At 36.3% G+C, this 18,016-nt stretch overlaps 1 protein-coding gene and 1 long non-coding RNA gene across 3 annotated transcripts in view; one reads left to right on the plus strand and one right to left on the minus strand.

Annotated features, from left to right (window-relative positions):
- LOC143235462 (uncharacterized) overlaps positions 1-18,016 on the plus strand; it is a 67,338-nt gene that overhangs the window by 29,128 nt on the left and 20,194 nt on the right. The window contains exon 3 of one of the 2 annotated variants that reach the window (XR_013019203.1): positions 12,883-13,084. The exons of the other annotated variant lie outside the window; for it this stretch is intronic. This is a non-coding gene — a long non-coding RNA (uncharacterized LOC143235462). The remainder of the gene's footprint in view (positions 1-12,882; positions 13,085-18,016) is intronic. 2 annotated transcript variants of the gene reach the window in all.
- LOC143235461 (sodium-dependent nutrient amino acid transporter 1-like) overlaps positions 1,671-18,016 on the minus strand; it is a 58,002-nt gene continuing 41,656 nt past the window's right edge. Inside the window, exons 16-17 of the mRNA XM_076473656.1 lie at positions 13,990-14,154; positions 1,671-2,805 (exon numbers count right to left, since the gene is read on the minus strand). Of these exons, the coding sequence (XP_076329771.1) occupies positions 2,656-2,805; positions 13,990-14,154 (315 nt within the window). The 3' untranslated portion in view covers positions 1,671-2,655. The remainder of the gene's footprint in view (positions 2,806-13,989; positions 14,155-18,016) is intronic.

Consider the following 18,016-nt stretch of genomic DNA (forward strand, 5'->3'; position numbering starts at 1 on the left):
CTATACAGAAAGTGTGTTTTCTTTCTGGCCAAGCCTCATCGAGCTATCAGCTGAGCCTACCGAGGGGAATCGATCCCCTGATTTAGCATTGTAAATCCGTGGACTTACCGCTGAACTAGCGAGGGGCTCCTCTAAATAGAGGTTAGGAAACTTAAAGTTAATACACATTAATTTAACATAATATCTCCAACAATTCAAAACATAATAAAAATAATTATTCTTCATTATTATCATTATTCATTGCTGAAACTTTCATAAATATTTTTTCAGGAATGTTGGCACCTAGAATTGTCATATTAATACAATGTACTTTTAAAAAACGTTATATGGCACTAATGTATCTCTCTAATATATTACATTTGTAAAATCAAATTAAACCACTTAAAATTCATAATTTTTGTAGAAATTTATCTGATTGTGAAATGTTGCACTTTTTTTTAAATATCAAATACAAAACAAAACAAGATTGTAAAACTGAATATCAAAATTATAGATTTATATGTGTCGTTTACAACCATAATTTTAAGTATTTTGCCTGATGCAATAATTATGATGATAACGGAACAAAATAATTGGATGAAAACCCACAGGATAGGAAGGGTGATAAGATTTCCACATACAAAAACCACGACAGCCCAGCCCTTTGCCCCTAATTTCAAAAAAGGTTGATTCAAACAATATAACGCTTGAAACTTTGTAGAATGGACGTCGTCCTCTACACTTGTGTCTCTACAACAGGCAATTGCCATCCATTCTACAAAGTTTCATCATGAATACTCTGCCTAAACAATCTATCATAGAAACATAACCCTTATTTAATTTACTTTAACGTTATTGAACTGTTCTACAATATTTCCAAGTATATTAACATTGGCATCATTTTTGAAATAATTTTAACTACTTTTTGGTGATAGAGCAGAAAAGTCAAATTATAGAACCGAGAAACCTTTAATTATATACTTTATCCAATTCATCATAAAATAGGCTAGTTCATACCTGGATTTATTTAAGAATCCATAACATTTCCAAACGCACTATTTTTAGGTTTTAGCATTTCCTTGAAACTTTTATAGAAATATTTTTGTAAATAATAATTGAAATGTGAAAGTTATGGTGTGTTTTGGGTTTGTTGTGTTTTGTTTTCATTAAATAATCAACAAACTTAGTTCAAGACTGGTAAAGGTTGCTTCGAGGATGAGAACCGACTTTAGCTGTGTCCACATTCAGACATGAACAAATCTGTGTTCCTAACCGCGGATTTGGCGGCAGCAGATCACGTGCTACAACAACGAGTAAGTCAATTAGGCCTATTAAATTCGTGATTAGGTGCGACTAACAGTTTGGTACCTTCGTTTTCAAACTGAGATGTTTTGTGTATCCCGAAAACATTTATTTATACACTGGGACCAAATACTAAAATATGGGGCTTTCTGGACAAAAGAACGAAGTATGATCACCCTACCCATGGGTTATCTGGTGCATTGAAGTAATTTAATAATAAAATAAGTTACTAATCACTGGCTTTTTAACTGCATTTCTACCGCTTAATTCAAAACCTGTATATCTTCTAATTAATTTATGATATACAGTTACTGTTTTTCTAGATTACTAAAAATTAAACTTAAGACGTCATACACATATAGTTAAATATATAAGAAGAAATAGATATAGTCACTTCGACATCAATTTATCATCAATCTTTCAAAATACAAACTTGTAATAAATAAACAATGACGTTAATGTAATCATACAAACTATTTTCAACCTGTATTAAAATCCCTTAACTGGTGAAGTATTCTCTTTACACACAACAAGTAAAACGTATGATTAAACATCAAATTAGTTCTCAATTCTAAAAGTTACTGACTTTAATAACTGTTTTGTGATTTAAAACTAAGTAACGATGAATCTCTCAACAGCATTCTTAGTTCATGAGCAATAAAGTTTTACCATTATTATTATGCTTTCAAAGAGAAGTGCATTTCAAAGGAACCATACCGTCTAAGGGACACACAGTCATAGTATTTTAAAATCTCGGGTATTCTTGTTTCAAAACGAAGCAGTAGTAAGAATATAACAACAGATTTGAAAAGCTTGGTAACACTCGTGGCCAAATTAGAAAATACTAAAAGATGTGAGGTATATTAAGCCTTATACGACAGGTGTTTAATAGGTTAAATAGGAGAAATTCAGCTGTATTTAATTTAAAATTACTAGCCTAATGTGTTACCAGTAATAGCAGCCTATACGACTCTTAGTAACCAAATTACGGGATTAACTGCCACTGTTATAACACCCTCACAGCTGAAAGAGAAAACTGTATTTATCAGCTCGAACCTTAGACCTTCCTTATACGAAGCCCGAAACACTAAACGATCGATACTGAACAGGAAAAAGATGGTAGTAGTTTGCAAATAAAGAAACACTCTCTTTACTATTACGATGACTGTGGCTTGAACGACAACAAACCAAAGTTCGGATTGCTGTAATAACAGGTTCAGAAAGATCCACATACACTGAAAATTGAATTGCAGTATTTTTCCATTAGATATGATCTCGAACACACATTATTCCATATTTCAGCTTTTCGGGAGCCGATTCGCGATGCTTTATTGTTTACTTTGCTTTTTGTACGTACACACTGTTGTAATGATGTCACATATCACTCGAGAATGCAAGATTGTAGTTACCCGAAGCTTGTAAGTGCACAGCGGGGCGGCGTGCATCACGGTAGTTGAGCCAGTTAAGACGTTCAGACAATTCAGGACCCCATTCCAGCGCAGGCTTCAGTTGATACTGTAGTCGCTGCAACAGTAAACAAACACAAAGATGTAACTCATTGAATAAATTGAGTGAAGTATACTTTGTGCTTTCTCACAGTTATCAGCTGAGAAAAACGAAATATAACTTTTTATTTACAGAACTTCTGAAACACGGTAAATATGAGGGATATCGCCAAGGATAGATGGGGAAACGAACCCAATTTTGGGCAACAAATAAACATTAATTCTATAACCCACAATCTATCAACTTGCAGACAGAACCAATACTCTTAACATGCCCATAACCCACTGAAATAGACTCAATAATCAACGGTCCCGTTTCTCAGTGTAACGTGAATAGGCAAATATCATAATTCTTTTATGTACTGATTAGGCTAACATTATTCTGTAAATTCACTGTAGTCATGACAAATCCTTCATATTTTAATTTATGCTTCAGAAGTCATTATTTTTTTGTCCACATCTACGCACATAAAAGTTAAAGTAAAGGACTCAAATGATAATAAGACTACCTTATACTTATTAAAACGATTTTGAATATGCAAAACAGCAAGTTTCATGACAATTAGTGTGGATACAAGTGGCGGTGGACAGGCATGTGTTAGAACTGCATTTCGCCTTTTTTGTTACGTAGGTAGTACGATACAATCAAAAACTAATCTCTTTTGAGAAAGGTATGTAACATTCCTTTTCATCGCAAAACATCAATAAACGCAGGTCATACAAATATGTTCATAACAGATATATAAAATTCCCAAGACGGGCAAGTCACTTGTATTTCATGACATTGAAAAACAAAGGGATATGGATCAACTTGGGATAACGAAACAATCCAGAAATAAACCTACACATAAACTTCAATTAAGTAATGAGTAGATAATAAATAGCTTGTTGTTGTTTTTTAACTTGCTCAAATGATTATTATTTAACATAGCTTGTTCAGCCTTACGCATATACACTGCTGGCCAAAATCTCAAGGCCAATGAACATAAAGAAAAAAATATGCAACCACTTATTTGAGTAGCAGTGGCGGCGCACAGGGGGGGTTGGGGGCTTGAGCCCCCCAAAATGAGCCAAGCCCCCCTCAGCCCCACCCAATATTGTTACCTACATATATTCATAAAATATGGAAAACACAATCGTCGTTGTTGCTTAACAATTAACATCAGAGACATAGATCTGTAGAACTCAACGTCTTCATTAGGACGGAAGTATGTGTCATGCGTCCCATAGCAACGTACTGAATGCACTGAAACTCATGCGCTGTATTGCCGCTCCCTGTGTAATGCTATTCTATCTTGAGCTTTGACGAAGATTAGACAATCATGTTGATTTCAAGTTACAACAGATCATCAGAGATTTTACTTGATAAACCAAAGGTTTCAAAGGTATTTACCTATTAATTTCATTTATCTTTTATTGAAAAGTAAAACATAGCATGCATGTATAAGTGTATTGTGTATAGGTCAAAACTATGATGCATTTAGCTGGTGTTGTGTCCTCCATGAGATCATTTTGCACTGTGTATCAGCCATCCAAAATTGTACTCATGATTATGGCATACACTTAAAATTGTGACTTACAATCCAATTAATGTTATACTAATGATTAGATAATAACCTTATATGTAAACTGACCAAATAATATTTATAAACAATTCTAGAATGAATTTTGAAATTGTCATTGGGCTATTTAGAAGTGCCTAATTTAATGTAATGTAGTAGTTACATTATTGTAACAGGTGCTTGTCACACTTATGATAATAAGAACAATATCACAATCACAGTTTGGCCTGTATGATTAATGTGAACTTATGAAACCAGCCTTTCTGTGAAGGTTAACTGCAATTTAGACATTTTGTTTTGGTGCTACTATGACCATCAACAACCAGGCTGCGGGTTTGCTTTGTTCGAGAGCGCAATTCACGCCTCGAACGCCTTAAGCATATGATCAACGAGCCGCTGACCATGGTGTACGCTCTGCATACAGCTAACGATCGGCTCATCCCGATCGAGATCCAGATGCCAGCCGCACACCACACCCTCCGCTCACTCCCATTAGCTGCCCACAGTTTTACAATATGCCCTATCAAAGCTGTGTTTGTGTTCCCTAATTAGCCCTGTAATTATACATTATCACTACCCTCTAATTAAGTACTTGTGCTGTATGGTTAAAGATAAACACTTTTTCTAACAGTATTTCACGGATATGTTCTGGATTTTCGTGTGCTATTAATATAATTTGGTGATTTCAATACCATAGAGCAGTTGTTTATAATGTTGAACTATATTTAGTTATTTGTTCCTTATTCATAAAATGACCCAATAGTATGTATGTTATATATTTTTCCTTAGATTTCGATGTTTAAAATGAATATCCTTTGTAAGCCCTAATGCCAATATAAGGAGAGAAATTCCCATTCGTTTCATATAAATTAACACAACTTGGAAGTAAGAAGTGGTACTAGCAGTCAGCCGGCTTTGGGGTCACTTTGACGTTTGCATGCTCTGTATAAAAGGGAGTTATGTTTGTTTACGCAGCTCTCGCTCTCTAAGGTACTTGGCCTTACTCTGGAACACATACTCAGTTTGGATTAATAAAAGGAAATCAAAATCAGCGACTCATTTTCTAAGAAGAACACTAACACACAAGACAAGAATCAGATATCATCCATCAAAACATAAACCGGTCATACTACACATAGGGTTGATTACGCAACACTACCCTGCTACCCAAGAAGAGGCAGCGAGTAGATGGTCCTACAAACACATGTGGTGCAAGTGAGGAGGACAGTGGTGATCGTGATGGTGAAAATGCAGACACGAATACTGCGGGACCCCAGCTGCAAGAGGGCATCACTCACATCCAGGGTGAAAAACTACCACCAGGACCCAAGGACCTGAGCCAGCTTCCAGATAGTGGTCCTACCTGTCCAAACTTGAACAGATACCCAGCCACAGAATACAGTGGCCAGTCAAGGTCATTCAACAAGAACTGGAGTGATCAGCGCTCGTGGTTGGAGTACTATGTGACCCAAGATGCTGCATTCTGCTTCGCATGTCGTCTTTTCAGTCACACACACTTCGGTAAAACTGAGAAGTCCTTCACCCATGAAGGCTTCCGAAACTGGAAGAAGGCGACCACATCACTGAAATCCCATGATAACTCTGCAGGACACAAGTTTGCCATGCAAGCTTGGGCAGATTTTAAATTGCAGAAAACAAAGGGTGCAAGGATCCAACATGCTCTCGATGCAAGCCATGCTAAAACTGTGGAGGAAAACCGACATTACATAAGAGCCGTGAGATATGCACTGCTCATCACAGCCTGCCAGAATGAAGCCCAGAGAGGTCACAGGGAAGGTAGTCAGTCAAATAACAGGGGCAATTTCCTGGAACTTCTTGACATGATTTCCAGGTATGATGAAATCGTGAAGAAGAAGCTGAGTGGTCCTGGCAATGCCAAGTACACGCACCATGATATCCAAAACGAACTGCTTGACATCATAGCTGGAATGATAAGGAAGGATATCAGCAAAGAGGTCAGGGAAGCTGAGCATTTTGCTCTAATGGTGGATGAAACAAAGGATGTGAGCAAACAAGAACAGCTGTCCATTGTGATAAGGTACCTCCACCAACAGAGCCTTCATGAGGAGTTCCTTGACGTCACAGTTGCTGAGGGTCTGAATGCAGATTCATTGCTCAAAAAATCATGGAGACTGGCTAAATGTGGTATTGACCATAATGCCTGCATTGGCCAGTGCTATGACGTGTCATGTCAGGGCACATCAGTGGCGTATAGGAAAGGTTCAGGAGAGAGGTGTCTCAGGCTGTGTATGTCCACTGCTATGCACACAGGCTCAGCCATGTGCTAGTTGATTGTGTGCATCTCTGGTCTCTCAGAAATGAGAACTGAAGCAGCATGGAAAGACTTGGAAGAGTTTGCTGAGAATATATGTAAGAAAGTGGGAATACGTATTAAGATGGTGCATCAAGGTGGACAGCAATCTGCCCCGAAACACCTGGACGAATTCATAATCACATCTAGTACTGGCCAAAGAGATGAACCAACACCAGATACCAGGAGACACACCTTCTATGCCATCATAGACATGATGCTCAATGAGCTGAATAGAAGATTCTCCTCTGATGCCTGCAGTGTTCTGATGGGTGCAACTGTATTGAACCCCAAACACTCCACATTTCTGGACAAGCAAGCACTCTTAGAAATAGCAGCAAACTATGGTGTAGCAGAGGATGACCTCGTAGTGGAGGTCCACCAGTTGAACTGGCTAATTGTCAGGAAGAAAGACAAGGGGCAAGAAGTATCCACACCATTGGAGCTTGCAACCATGCTGGAGCCACACAAGGATGCCTTCATAGATCTCCATAAACTCGTATGCATCGCTATGACCCTCCCTGTCACTTCAGCTGCCTCTGAGAGACGTTTCTCATGTCTGAAGCTTCTCAAGACATACTTGCGCAAGCAACAGCAGTGATAACAACCGTACCAGCAGCCTTGCTGTCATATCAGTAAACTCCAGGAGGGCAAAACAACTCGATATTGATACTGTTATAGACACATTTGCTGCCAATCACCAGAACAGGTGCATTGTTTTGAAGTAATATTGACTATAAACACAACATGATAAAAGATAGTTAGCCTGATAGTGACCTTACTTTTCATCAGAGTATATTAACTTCACATGGGATAATTCGTTTCTGCTATGTAAACTATGTCTTTATGTTATATTTCTTTTGATTTGTAGCTTTACTCTTAATGGTATATTAAATGTTCAATCTAAGCTAATCTTGATTTTCTATATTATTATGTATTACCTTGGGTGGAACTTACGTGAGCTTCCTCTTTTACATATATGCCTATTTTCAAAAACAGATTATTTCTAATTTGTAATAATGAATTATTAATCAGCGTATGAGTTTCCAATAAAAACTGCAATGAAAATGCAGTTCAAAATAGCACACCTTTCTGAAATGTACCTTGGTATTTACATTATTATAATTTACCATCTATACTTCATATTGATGGCATTTTGGGAAGCCCTTCCACAGTTTACCTCAGCCCCCACCCCTAACGAAAATATCCTGGCGCCGCCACTGTTGAGTAGAGCTTCGAAAGATGAAAATAAGAAAAGGGAAAATAAAACCTTTTTTAAAATTTAATAGAGAAAATGTGAGCACTATGAAATTAGCCTAAGTACTAGCCGATCAAAAGATTAAGACCATGGAGAGAGCATCCTTATTGACTGAAGGCCCTCGCTTGTGTAGAAATGACTGGATCTTTCAGCAGGACAACGTTGCAATCCACAATGCCCGAAGGACAAAGGGCTTTTTCATGGCAAATAACGTGATTCTTTTGAACCATCCAGCGTGTTTGCCAGAACTGAACCCCATTGAAAATGTTTGGGGGTGGACAGCAATGGAAGTCTATAGAAATGGACATCAATTCCAAACAGTGCATGATCTTCGTGAAGCCATCTTCAGCACTTGAAATAACATTCCAGCCAGCCTTCTGCAAACGCTCATATCGGCCATGCCAAAGCGAATGTTTGCAGTTATTCGCAATGACGGCTGTGAAACTCACTACTGAGACCTCTTGTTGGGCATTTCTTACCCTGTTTAGGACTTCTTTTTGGTATGGTCTTAAACTTTTGACCAGCTAGTATTTAGGCTAATTTCATAGTGTTCACATCTTCCCTATCAAATTCTAAAAAAATGTTGTTTTTGTTTCCCCTTTTCTTATTTTCATCTTTCGAAGCTCTACTCAAATAAGTGGTTGAGTCTAACAACGCAAAATGCATATTTTTTTCTTTATGTTCATTGGCCTTAAGATTTTGGCCAGCAGTGTATATGTACACATATCTAAAAATGACGTACTATGGGCAGAAACCAACCCTCCCCCTACAAAAATTATTGGCAACACCCATGTTATTTATAATAATTTTTAAGAAGTTTATTTGTTTGTTTTTGAATTTCGCACAAAACTACAAGAGAGATATCTGCGCTAGCCGTCCCTAATTTAGCAGTGTAAGACTAGAGGGAAGGCAGCTAGTCATCACCACCCACCGCCAATTCTTGGGCTACTCTTTTACCAACGAATAGTGAGATTGACCGTCACATTATAACGCCCCCATGGCTGAAAGGGCGAACATGTTTGGTGTGATGGGGATCCGAACTCACAACCCTCAGATTACGAGTTGAGCACCTTAACCACCTGTCTATGCCGGGCCCTTTTTAAGAAGTACAGTCATCAATTCCGACTATTATCTACTTTCTGGCCTGGCATGGCCAAGCGCGTAAGGCGTGCGACTCGTAATCCGAGTGAAGACACAATGTGTAAAGAAAAGAAAAAATCGAACAGTCTCTACTGAATTTACGAAAAATAACTCACAGGTAGATCGTTTCCAAATTATTTATTGGAGAGAGTTCTCTGAATCTCTAACTGTTAGGCCCGGCATGGCCAAGTGTGTTAAAGCGTTCGACTCGTAATTCGAGGGTCGCAGGTTCGCATCCCTGTCGCACCAAACATGCTCGCTTTTTCAGCCGTGGGGGCGTTATAATGTGACGGTCAATCCCACTATTCATTGGTAAAAGAGTAGCCCAAGAGTTGGCGGTGGGTGGTGATGACTAGCTGCCTTCCCTCTAGTCTTACACTGCTAAATTAGGGACGGCTAGCACAGATAGCCCTCGAGTAGCTTTGTGCGAAATTCCAAAACAAACAATCTACTTTCTAGATTTTTTGAAATTAGAATTACTTATAGATGTAGAGTATAACGTTTTTCTGGGAATAACTATTATTATTAAAGTCGTTATTTTTGTGTATTTTAATTGAAACAGTTAATGTTGTACACTTTTAAGTTTTATTACTACAGGGACAGCTAACTGGACGTTACGGCATTAAGCATAAAATATATCGTTAGGCTTAACTTACTATTTTTAGGTAGCTAGTAGTAGTTGTTGTACAAGGCTACATGACATTCAAGTCAATAAAAGTTGTTTTAAAATAAAGAATTATCACATTCAATCACAAGTAAATCACCCGACTATAAAAATATAACACTTAACTGAAACCTAGCTTGTCTTTTCCAAATCTCAAACGTGTGCCCTCCGATCTGTTATATCAAGAGTATAACCCCAAGAAATCGAGTTATTCATTCTAATTACCTCTCTGACAATCTTGTAAAATTCAATAAAGCCATCACTTGCCCTTCTTTACTTCCATTGCTGGAACCATCCTATTATCCCTTCTCTGAACCATTTCCAATAAGTCAACATACTTTCGTAGATAATGAGACCAAAATTGTATACTTACACCATGAGGTATAATTCGTGTTTTGTTTAGGGCATACATTATATCTTTTCATCTGTAATCCATTAATAAATAAGTCTGTTAAAGTTAATACAACCTAACATTCTATTGGCTTTACTACTAGCAATAAATCACTGATTACATAAACCAAATGACTAATCCACCATTATGCTCAGATTCTTTTCTTCATTCATGATTAGTTGGTTGTCATTTACATTAAATGTGTCATCTGAATTTATTTTACATTCAGGTACCAGTAGTTTAAGTTTTGTCTGCTTACAGTGAGAAAAAGATAAGTGGAGAACTCTTTCTTTGACAATATTAATAACGTTGTTTGTGGTGGAAAACACAAAAGAACAACAACTAGAGTGTGTTTACCTGGTGCTGAAGTAAAGTGTTAAGTGAATGATTTGACAAGTGTTTATTTGTTGGTGTCAAGAAACTATTTCCTTGTAGTGCATGTGCAAGTGAATGATATTGTAAAAAATCTAATGGCCTCTTTCAGAGGTCTAGGGATATAAAAAGACATGTAACCTTTTCAGAAGTGACCCCTTGGGATAGATGCAGGAATGAAATTAGAAGAAAACAAGGTTTAAAGAAAGTATTTTAAAGATTTCAGGGTGAATTATGCATTAGAAGTGGACTCCTTTAAAGTGGGTTAGGTAGCAAGATGTTTGGAAAATCTCTAAGTAGTTTAAAACAACTTCCCTAATAGTGAAGTTAATTAGAAAATTAGGAATAATCAAATCAATAGAATAGATAGGTTTGTTTGTTTATTGAATTTAGTGCAAAGCAACACGAGGGCTACCTGCACTAGCCATCTATGAATTTGAAATGATTGACTAGAGCAAAAATAGCTAGTCAACATCACACAATGCTACTCTTTACCATGGAACAGTGAAATTGATCATCACATTATACAATCGTTAAGGCTGAAAATATGAACATGTTCAATGATGAAATTTAAACCCATGACCAACAGACTGCACACTCAGTGTTCTAATCAACAGGACATACCACATAAGATAGATAGTACAAAAGAGACAGGTTTCTTTAGTTATTGTTACAGCACAAAGCTACACAATGGGCAGTTTGTACTCTACCACAGCTTTTGAAATCCAGGTTTTTGTATTATAAGCCCTCAGACTTACTTTTGATCCACCAAGTGTAAAAACAAAAAGACACGAATAGAAGATTTAGTGCATAAGATATTAAATATGAATATAAGTATGTTTGACTTAAAGTTAAAAAAGCAGATTTAACAATAAGCTTATGAAGAATCATAATGGGTATGTTCAGAGCTCTAGTTGAAATGGAAAGCTATGCCATGATGTGAATTATTAAAAGTTTATTAGGGTTAGAGATTATTGATAACCAGAGTGATTTTTAAATTTCAGGTTATTTAATAGTGATTAACTTTTGTGAGAGAAGGTAGCATTGTTCTGTATATGTGAGATGAATTGCAGTCTGTTAAATTGAGGACAAAAATAGCAATTGCAAATCTGAGTCTTTATGGGTTATGATCACAGGTTTCAAGGGTGAAAAATTTTCACTGACAATTGTCTTGATCATCTGATCAGACAGGTGGACTCAAAAAGAAATTATATAGCGAAATCATGGTTGTTGCTAGTGAGAGTTCTAATGTAATAATCATGAGAGATTTAATTTTAAATGCACCAACTGAGATATTATCAAGTGAGGAAGAGAGGTTTCTTAGAGACTCATGACAGTTTTCTATACCAAATGATCAGGGAAACAACCAGAGATGATGCAACATTAATCCTTAATGAGAATGTAACTGAAAAACGTGGAGGTGATATTTATGTAAAAGTTATAATTGCATGATTAGGTTTGGTGTTTTCTTATATATCTGTGTAAAAGGAAATTATATTTTACTTCCCTAGTTTTCAGAAAACCAAATTGGAGGCACTGAGAGAAGATGATTTATCACTATTTAAATAGGATAATGGGTTAAAATTTGATGTATGGTAGATCTGGGAGATGATTAAAAATAAACTGCATTTCAAGGAAGACATGTTTCAGAAAAACAATGAAAGCAATAGCAGAGAAGGTCATAGCTAATTGGTTTGATAGAGAAATAAAGGAGAAAATCAAGTCTGTATTGATAAAGTGGAAGATGTGCATAACTATAGGAAAGCTAAAGATTTAATTAAAAAGAAACAAAAAAGGGTTTATGAGAAACAGCTGGATGATAATGTTAAAATGAGCATTAAAAAACTTATAACTATGAACTTGCTTGATATTTGGTTAAGACTATGAGATGGCTTAACTTTTTTCTCCTCTATTTTCACAAAAAAAAATATGAGTAATATTCCTGACCCTGAGCATTTTATAGACATTATTAGAATTGACCTGAAACATGAACATAACAATCCCTTTGTGATAAGTAGAAAGACTCAAAGGCATAATCTTTCCCAGTGTTTTGAATGAGGTCAAACATCAAATATGTTAGTGTATATTTTATTCTTGATAGATGAAAAGACAGTGTGCACGAGTCTGATGATTGGAGAGAGTTGGTAATATTACTTTACTTTTTAAAAGAAGTGTTAAAAAGTAGCTCTGGATATAATAAACCAGTTAGGCTTATTTCTGATAACAGAAGCTTTGCAGTATGTTTAGTAAAATATCATAACTGTTGTTTGATTACTAATTATTATATATATATTTTAGCATAATGCAATTCTTTACTCAAGAAACAATGATTTCTCAAATTGGAATCTTGCCTTACTAATTTTTTTTTTTTTTATAGGTGTAAACTGTATGTACTTAAAATTTAAAAGAGCTCATGATAAAGTGGCACATAAAATGGTAAATAAGAAAATCACACTCAAAGAAGTTGGTAAAAAAGACTGGTTACGTGTATTCTAAAGTGACCTGAAGAAGAAACCACAAGGTTATTTTAATGAAGTTCAGTCAAACTCGGCCATTGTCACAAGTGGATTGTCTCAGGGGTCAGTATTTGAGACTTTGTTTTTGCTTATATACATTAATATTAGTGATAGGGCATAATTAAAGAAACTAATAAAGTTTTTTGATCACATTAAACTCTAGCTGTATTGAGATGCTGAAGTACTATAGAATGAATTGAATTAACTGATAAGTTGGATAACTATGTGGCAAAAAAAGTTTAATCACAGAAAGCACAAGGTAAAGCATTTAGATTATTAAGCAGTGATTGCACAATTAATACAGATTGGAATCCACTTAGTAGCATAACTGGGAAAGTTAAACCATTTACTTCATATAGGGCAGTGACACATAACCACACAGTGAGATGAGTAGACAGTTAATGATACAGTAATTAGTTAATTATTCAGAACATTTACTGCCAATAGGTAGTGACTCATAGCAACACTGAAAGTGATGGGTTGGTAGACAGTCAAAAATACAATTAATTCTTCTGAGTGTTTGTTGGCAATGGGTAATGACACATAACAACAATGAGAGAGAGAGAGAGAGGTGAAGAGACGGTCAATAATACAGTTATTATTTAATTTTTAAAAACAGTTGTTGCCATGTAGTAGTGGCATTTAACATAAATGCATAAAACTGCTTCTGGGTTCACAACTTTGTTAGTAACACTAGCCCTAATAATACGTAAGCCACAAGCAAAATTTAAATAATAATGCTATTAATATCACAATTTATTCCACTGTTACTGCTAAGCTTTTTATCTTATTTACAAAGAAAATTATTTATTTCACCTGTTTTGGCCAGTTTCTAGGTAAAGTACAAGTTTGTTTCATTATTATTTCATTTGATCAGTCTGCAAAACCAACTATGTATCTGATTCTGACACATATTAAACATGGTTAGAGGTGGTAAATGAGATAACAAAATATTACGTTATACTTACTCTTTTTAAACCATACTCGTCAGATCGGACTACCTTGATCACTGCCCAGACAGGAATCTGTATGAGTACTAATCCTGATAGGATCCAGTAGACAGCTGTACTCCACACTGTCCACGTGTCGCTTGTAAGGTCACTGTTATCCATGTGGTGTAGAACCAAAACTACCTGAGATACAGGTCTAATGAAGACTTTATTACAAACGGATACAAAATTTAAAAATATAACGTACTAAAACGTTAAAAATAAAATAGTGATGTAACACAGTAATCTAGATCGTAGATATCACCATACAATCATAAAATTGTTCTAACTAGCAAATAAGAATGTAACATAGCATAACAGTTTATTAAATACAACATACATTTAGATACAATGACTGAATATACAATAAAATGCTCTTACAACATTTAATTAACTAATACATGACGTAATATAGTGCTTCCAGCATTATATTAACTCCTTCTTACTCTGGTATGTCGATTTGACACATTTACTGCGTGGTTTATTTTACTGCATTGCAAAAAACCAAAAGCTATTTCTACAGGTTATGTTGCTTCTGTATATAAAATCTTATTTTCATATTTGATATCTGTATGAATTTGCAACTTTGAGAATTCGAAAATATGTTATTGTAATGTTTTCCTGAGAAACAATCGAAAATGCTTTGTTCTATATTTTAATTACTTGTTTACTTTTAGGTAGTTGTTAAGTGCAAAACTGCACTGTTCTCTGCTCAACGAGGGTATCAAAACTCCATTTAAACCATTACAAATCTACATGTTTGCCACTGAACCACTAGGGGCGATTTTTATGTCTCACTAGTATCTTTTAAAACTTTCTTATAAAGTTTTTATTTTCATTCAAGTAATGTTTTGTCTTTTTCTTATTTCAAAAACACCATACATAGTTTCATTGGGTTTTTAGAAAAAAAACACACTTTTTTTGCCATTAGTCCAGCAGAAAAATAGATATTTTTTTGCTTAACCATGCAAAAATACTCCCAGACCAGGTTAAGGTGTGTACAAACATAGCCTAAACTACTATATGCAAGTGGTCTACTCGGTTTTGTCTGGCTGTTGATCAGTATGTTTCAAGAGCAACTAATGTACGCTTGTTTGTACAGTTACAATCTACTCGTTTTATCTGGTTGTTAGTCAGTCTGTTGCTAGAGCAACTATATATGCTTGTTTGTACTGTTATCATTCACCCACCCTACGCCATTTTATGTATGGAAAAACAGCTGCTTGTCAATCAAAATAAAACGTTTGAAAATGTTTACCTATGAAGTCATTATGTGGGATAAAGACTATCTGTCACTGAAAAACGTCACTCCAGAATTTACAGTTGTGGTTTACTCCAACATCCCACCCATTTACTAGTCCGTCTGTTTGTAAAATAACTAGATAAAAACTGTGTTGTCTAAAAGTATAGTGGGCCTAATACTTAGGTCTCATGGCAATTGTTTATAATTAAGCTGACACCATAACAACTGTTGTGGAAATAAATGTGCTATATAAATAGTGTTCTGAACGGTGCTGTGTTTGTTGTATATCAATTGGTCTAAAGAGCTCTGAATTGAGGCAAATGCGTCGTCGGCAATGGATATGACGAATATAAAGTGATTGAAAAAGTATTGTCGTACACTATTCTAGTTCTTAAAAACCCCTTAGGGACTAGACCAGGGGTCATCAAACTTTTTTCACAGGGGTCCAGATTACTTGTGGAATGAGAAGCGTGGGCCGCATGATCATATGTTCAATACTCATAAGCTAGAACGAAAGTTCTCTGTAAAAACTTAACACTAAGTTTAGAATGCCACATTAGCCATGTGGGAGTAGCATGCCATACACACATATAATAAAAAACAAACAGAAGTACAACCAACATTTTTATTCACCAAAAGGTTATCAAAGAAGGTGACAATTGTCACATCGCACATAGTGAGTGCATATCTGTATTTCACTAAGCCGCAAAAAAGTTAATAAGATTTATGAAATTGGCGTTTGGCTTTCAAACTATCTTCAATGTTCGGTTTTGAATTTCTGCATCCAATCATTAGAATTACTTTCAAATGTTCATCAGTCAACCTTGATCGATGTACCGACTTCACATACTTCATTTTTGAAAATGCTTGTTCACAGACATAAGTTGTTCCAAACACTGATGCCATACCAGATGCGAACTGCTTCAGCTTTGGAAAATCATCTTCAGGTATGCAGCTGTAAAATTCAATAAGTTGCCCCTCTCTGTGTTTTGCTTTCAACAAGTCATTTCCTTGCAAATCGATGACCTCCAGCTGAAGTTCCACTGGCACGTCATCAATGACACAACCAGAAGGATTCTGAAAAAGAAGAATGTCACTTTCGATTCTATCGAGATCCAAAAATCTCTCTAAAAATGCTTATTTAAATCACCAATAATCTTTTTCTGAAACTCCAGGTTGACATCTTCTGTGATTCCAGGATAAAACTCATTGAAACACTGAAAATGAGAGGTTTCCTCCTTCCAAATGTGCTTCAAACAATGACAGCTTTCTCCGAAATCCTTTAATGATTCTATAGAAATACCAGACAAGGTCATATTTCCCCTGAAGTTTCAAGTTCAATTCATTCATGTGGGATGTAATGTCAACCAAAAATGACAACTTTGACAACCAGGTTGGATTCGACAGAAGTGGATCGGCTCTATATTTCTCGATAAGAAATATATCTATTTCTCTTCTCAGCTTATAAAAACGAGACAAGACTTTACCGCAGCTAAGCCACCTCACTGCCATGTGATAAGGCAAGTCACAGAAATCCGAATAAATTTCTTCAAGAAACGCCTTGAACTGGCGATGATTAAGTGCATGACTCCGAATGAAGTTCACTGCAGAAATGACTGGTTTCAGTATGCAAGAAATATCTAAGTCTTTTCCACAGAGTGCTTGCTGATGTATGATGTAGTGTATGAACAGAGCGCTTGGGAGTTGAAGATCTTTCAACTATTTCCTGATCAGCCCCACCAGACCCTTCTTTACTCCAGCCATGTTTTTTCCTCCGTCAACTGTTACACCCCTAAACTGATTCTACTGAAGGTTATAGTCTTGCAAAGTTTTATGCACTTCCATGAAAATGTCTTCTCCAGTTGTTCTTCCGTGCATGCTGCAAACTGATGCCAACTCTTCCGTGATCTGAAAGTCCAAATTAACTCCACGAATGAACACGAGAAGTTGTGACGTACTCGAGAGATCAGTAGACTCATCCAATGCCAGAGAATACCATAGGAAGTTTCTAGCTTTTTGGCGTATCTGTACTGCGATGTTCTCTCCAAGTTCTTCTGCTCTCCATACAACTAAAGTTGCTGAAAGGCTGATACTTTCAAAGAAATTGGCTTTTTCAGGACACAGCTCATTTGCTGCTTCCATCATACACTCTTTGATGAAGTTGCCGTTAATAAAAGGTTTTCCTCGCTCTGCCATCCTATGCACTATTTTGTAACTTTCTCGTGAAGAGATTCTTTTGAGATTCGGGCCTGGCATGCCCAAGCACGTTAAGGCGTGCGCTTCGTAATCTGAGGGTCGCGGGTTCGCGCCCGAGTCCTGCCAAACATGCTCGCCCTCCCAGCCGTGGGGGCGTTATAATGTGACGGTCAATCCCACTATTCGTTAGTAAAAGAGTAGCCCAAGAGTTGGCGGTGGGTGGTGATGACTAGCTGCCTTCCCTCTAGTCTTACACTGCTAAATTAGGGACGGCTAGCACAGATAGCCCTCGAGTAGCTTTGTGCGAAATTCCAAAAACCAAACCAAACCTTTTGAGATTCAAAAACACGTTTCATGGATTCAAATTTCTCAGAACGGAACTTTCCTGAAAATTTCAAATATGTTGATAGATATTTTGTTTCATAGTGACGCCGAAGATTGTACTCTTTCAAAACGGCAACACTTTTGGTGCATATCACACAAGTAGCTTTCTGGCTTTTTGTTTCCACAAAGTACTTTTCTCCCCATTCTTCATTGAAAGCACGACACTCAGAGTCCACTTTTCTT

The sequence above is a fragment of the Tachypleus tridentatus genome, chromosome 12 (genome assembly GCF_004210375.1).
Source record: "Tachypleus tridentatus isolate NWPU-2018 chromosome 12, ASM421037v1, whole genome shotgun sequence".
Lineage (NCBI taxonomy): Eukaryota > Metazoa > Arthropoda > Merostomata > Xiphosura > Limulidae > Tachypleus > Tachypleus tridentatus.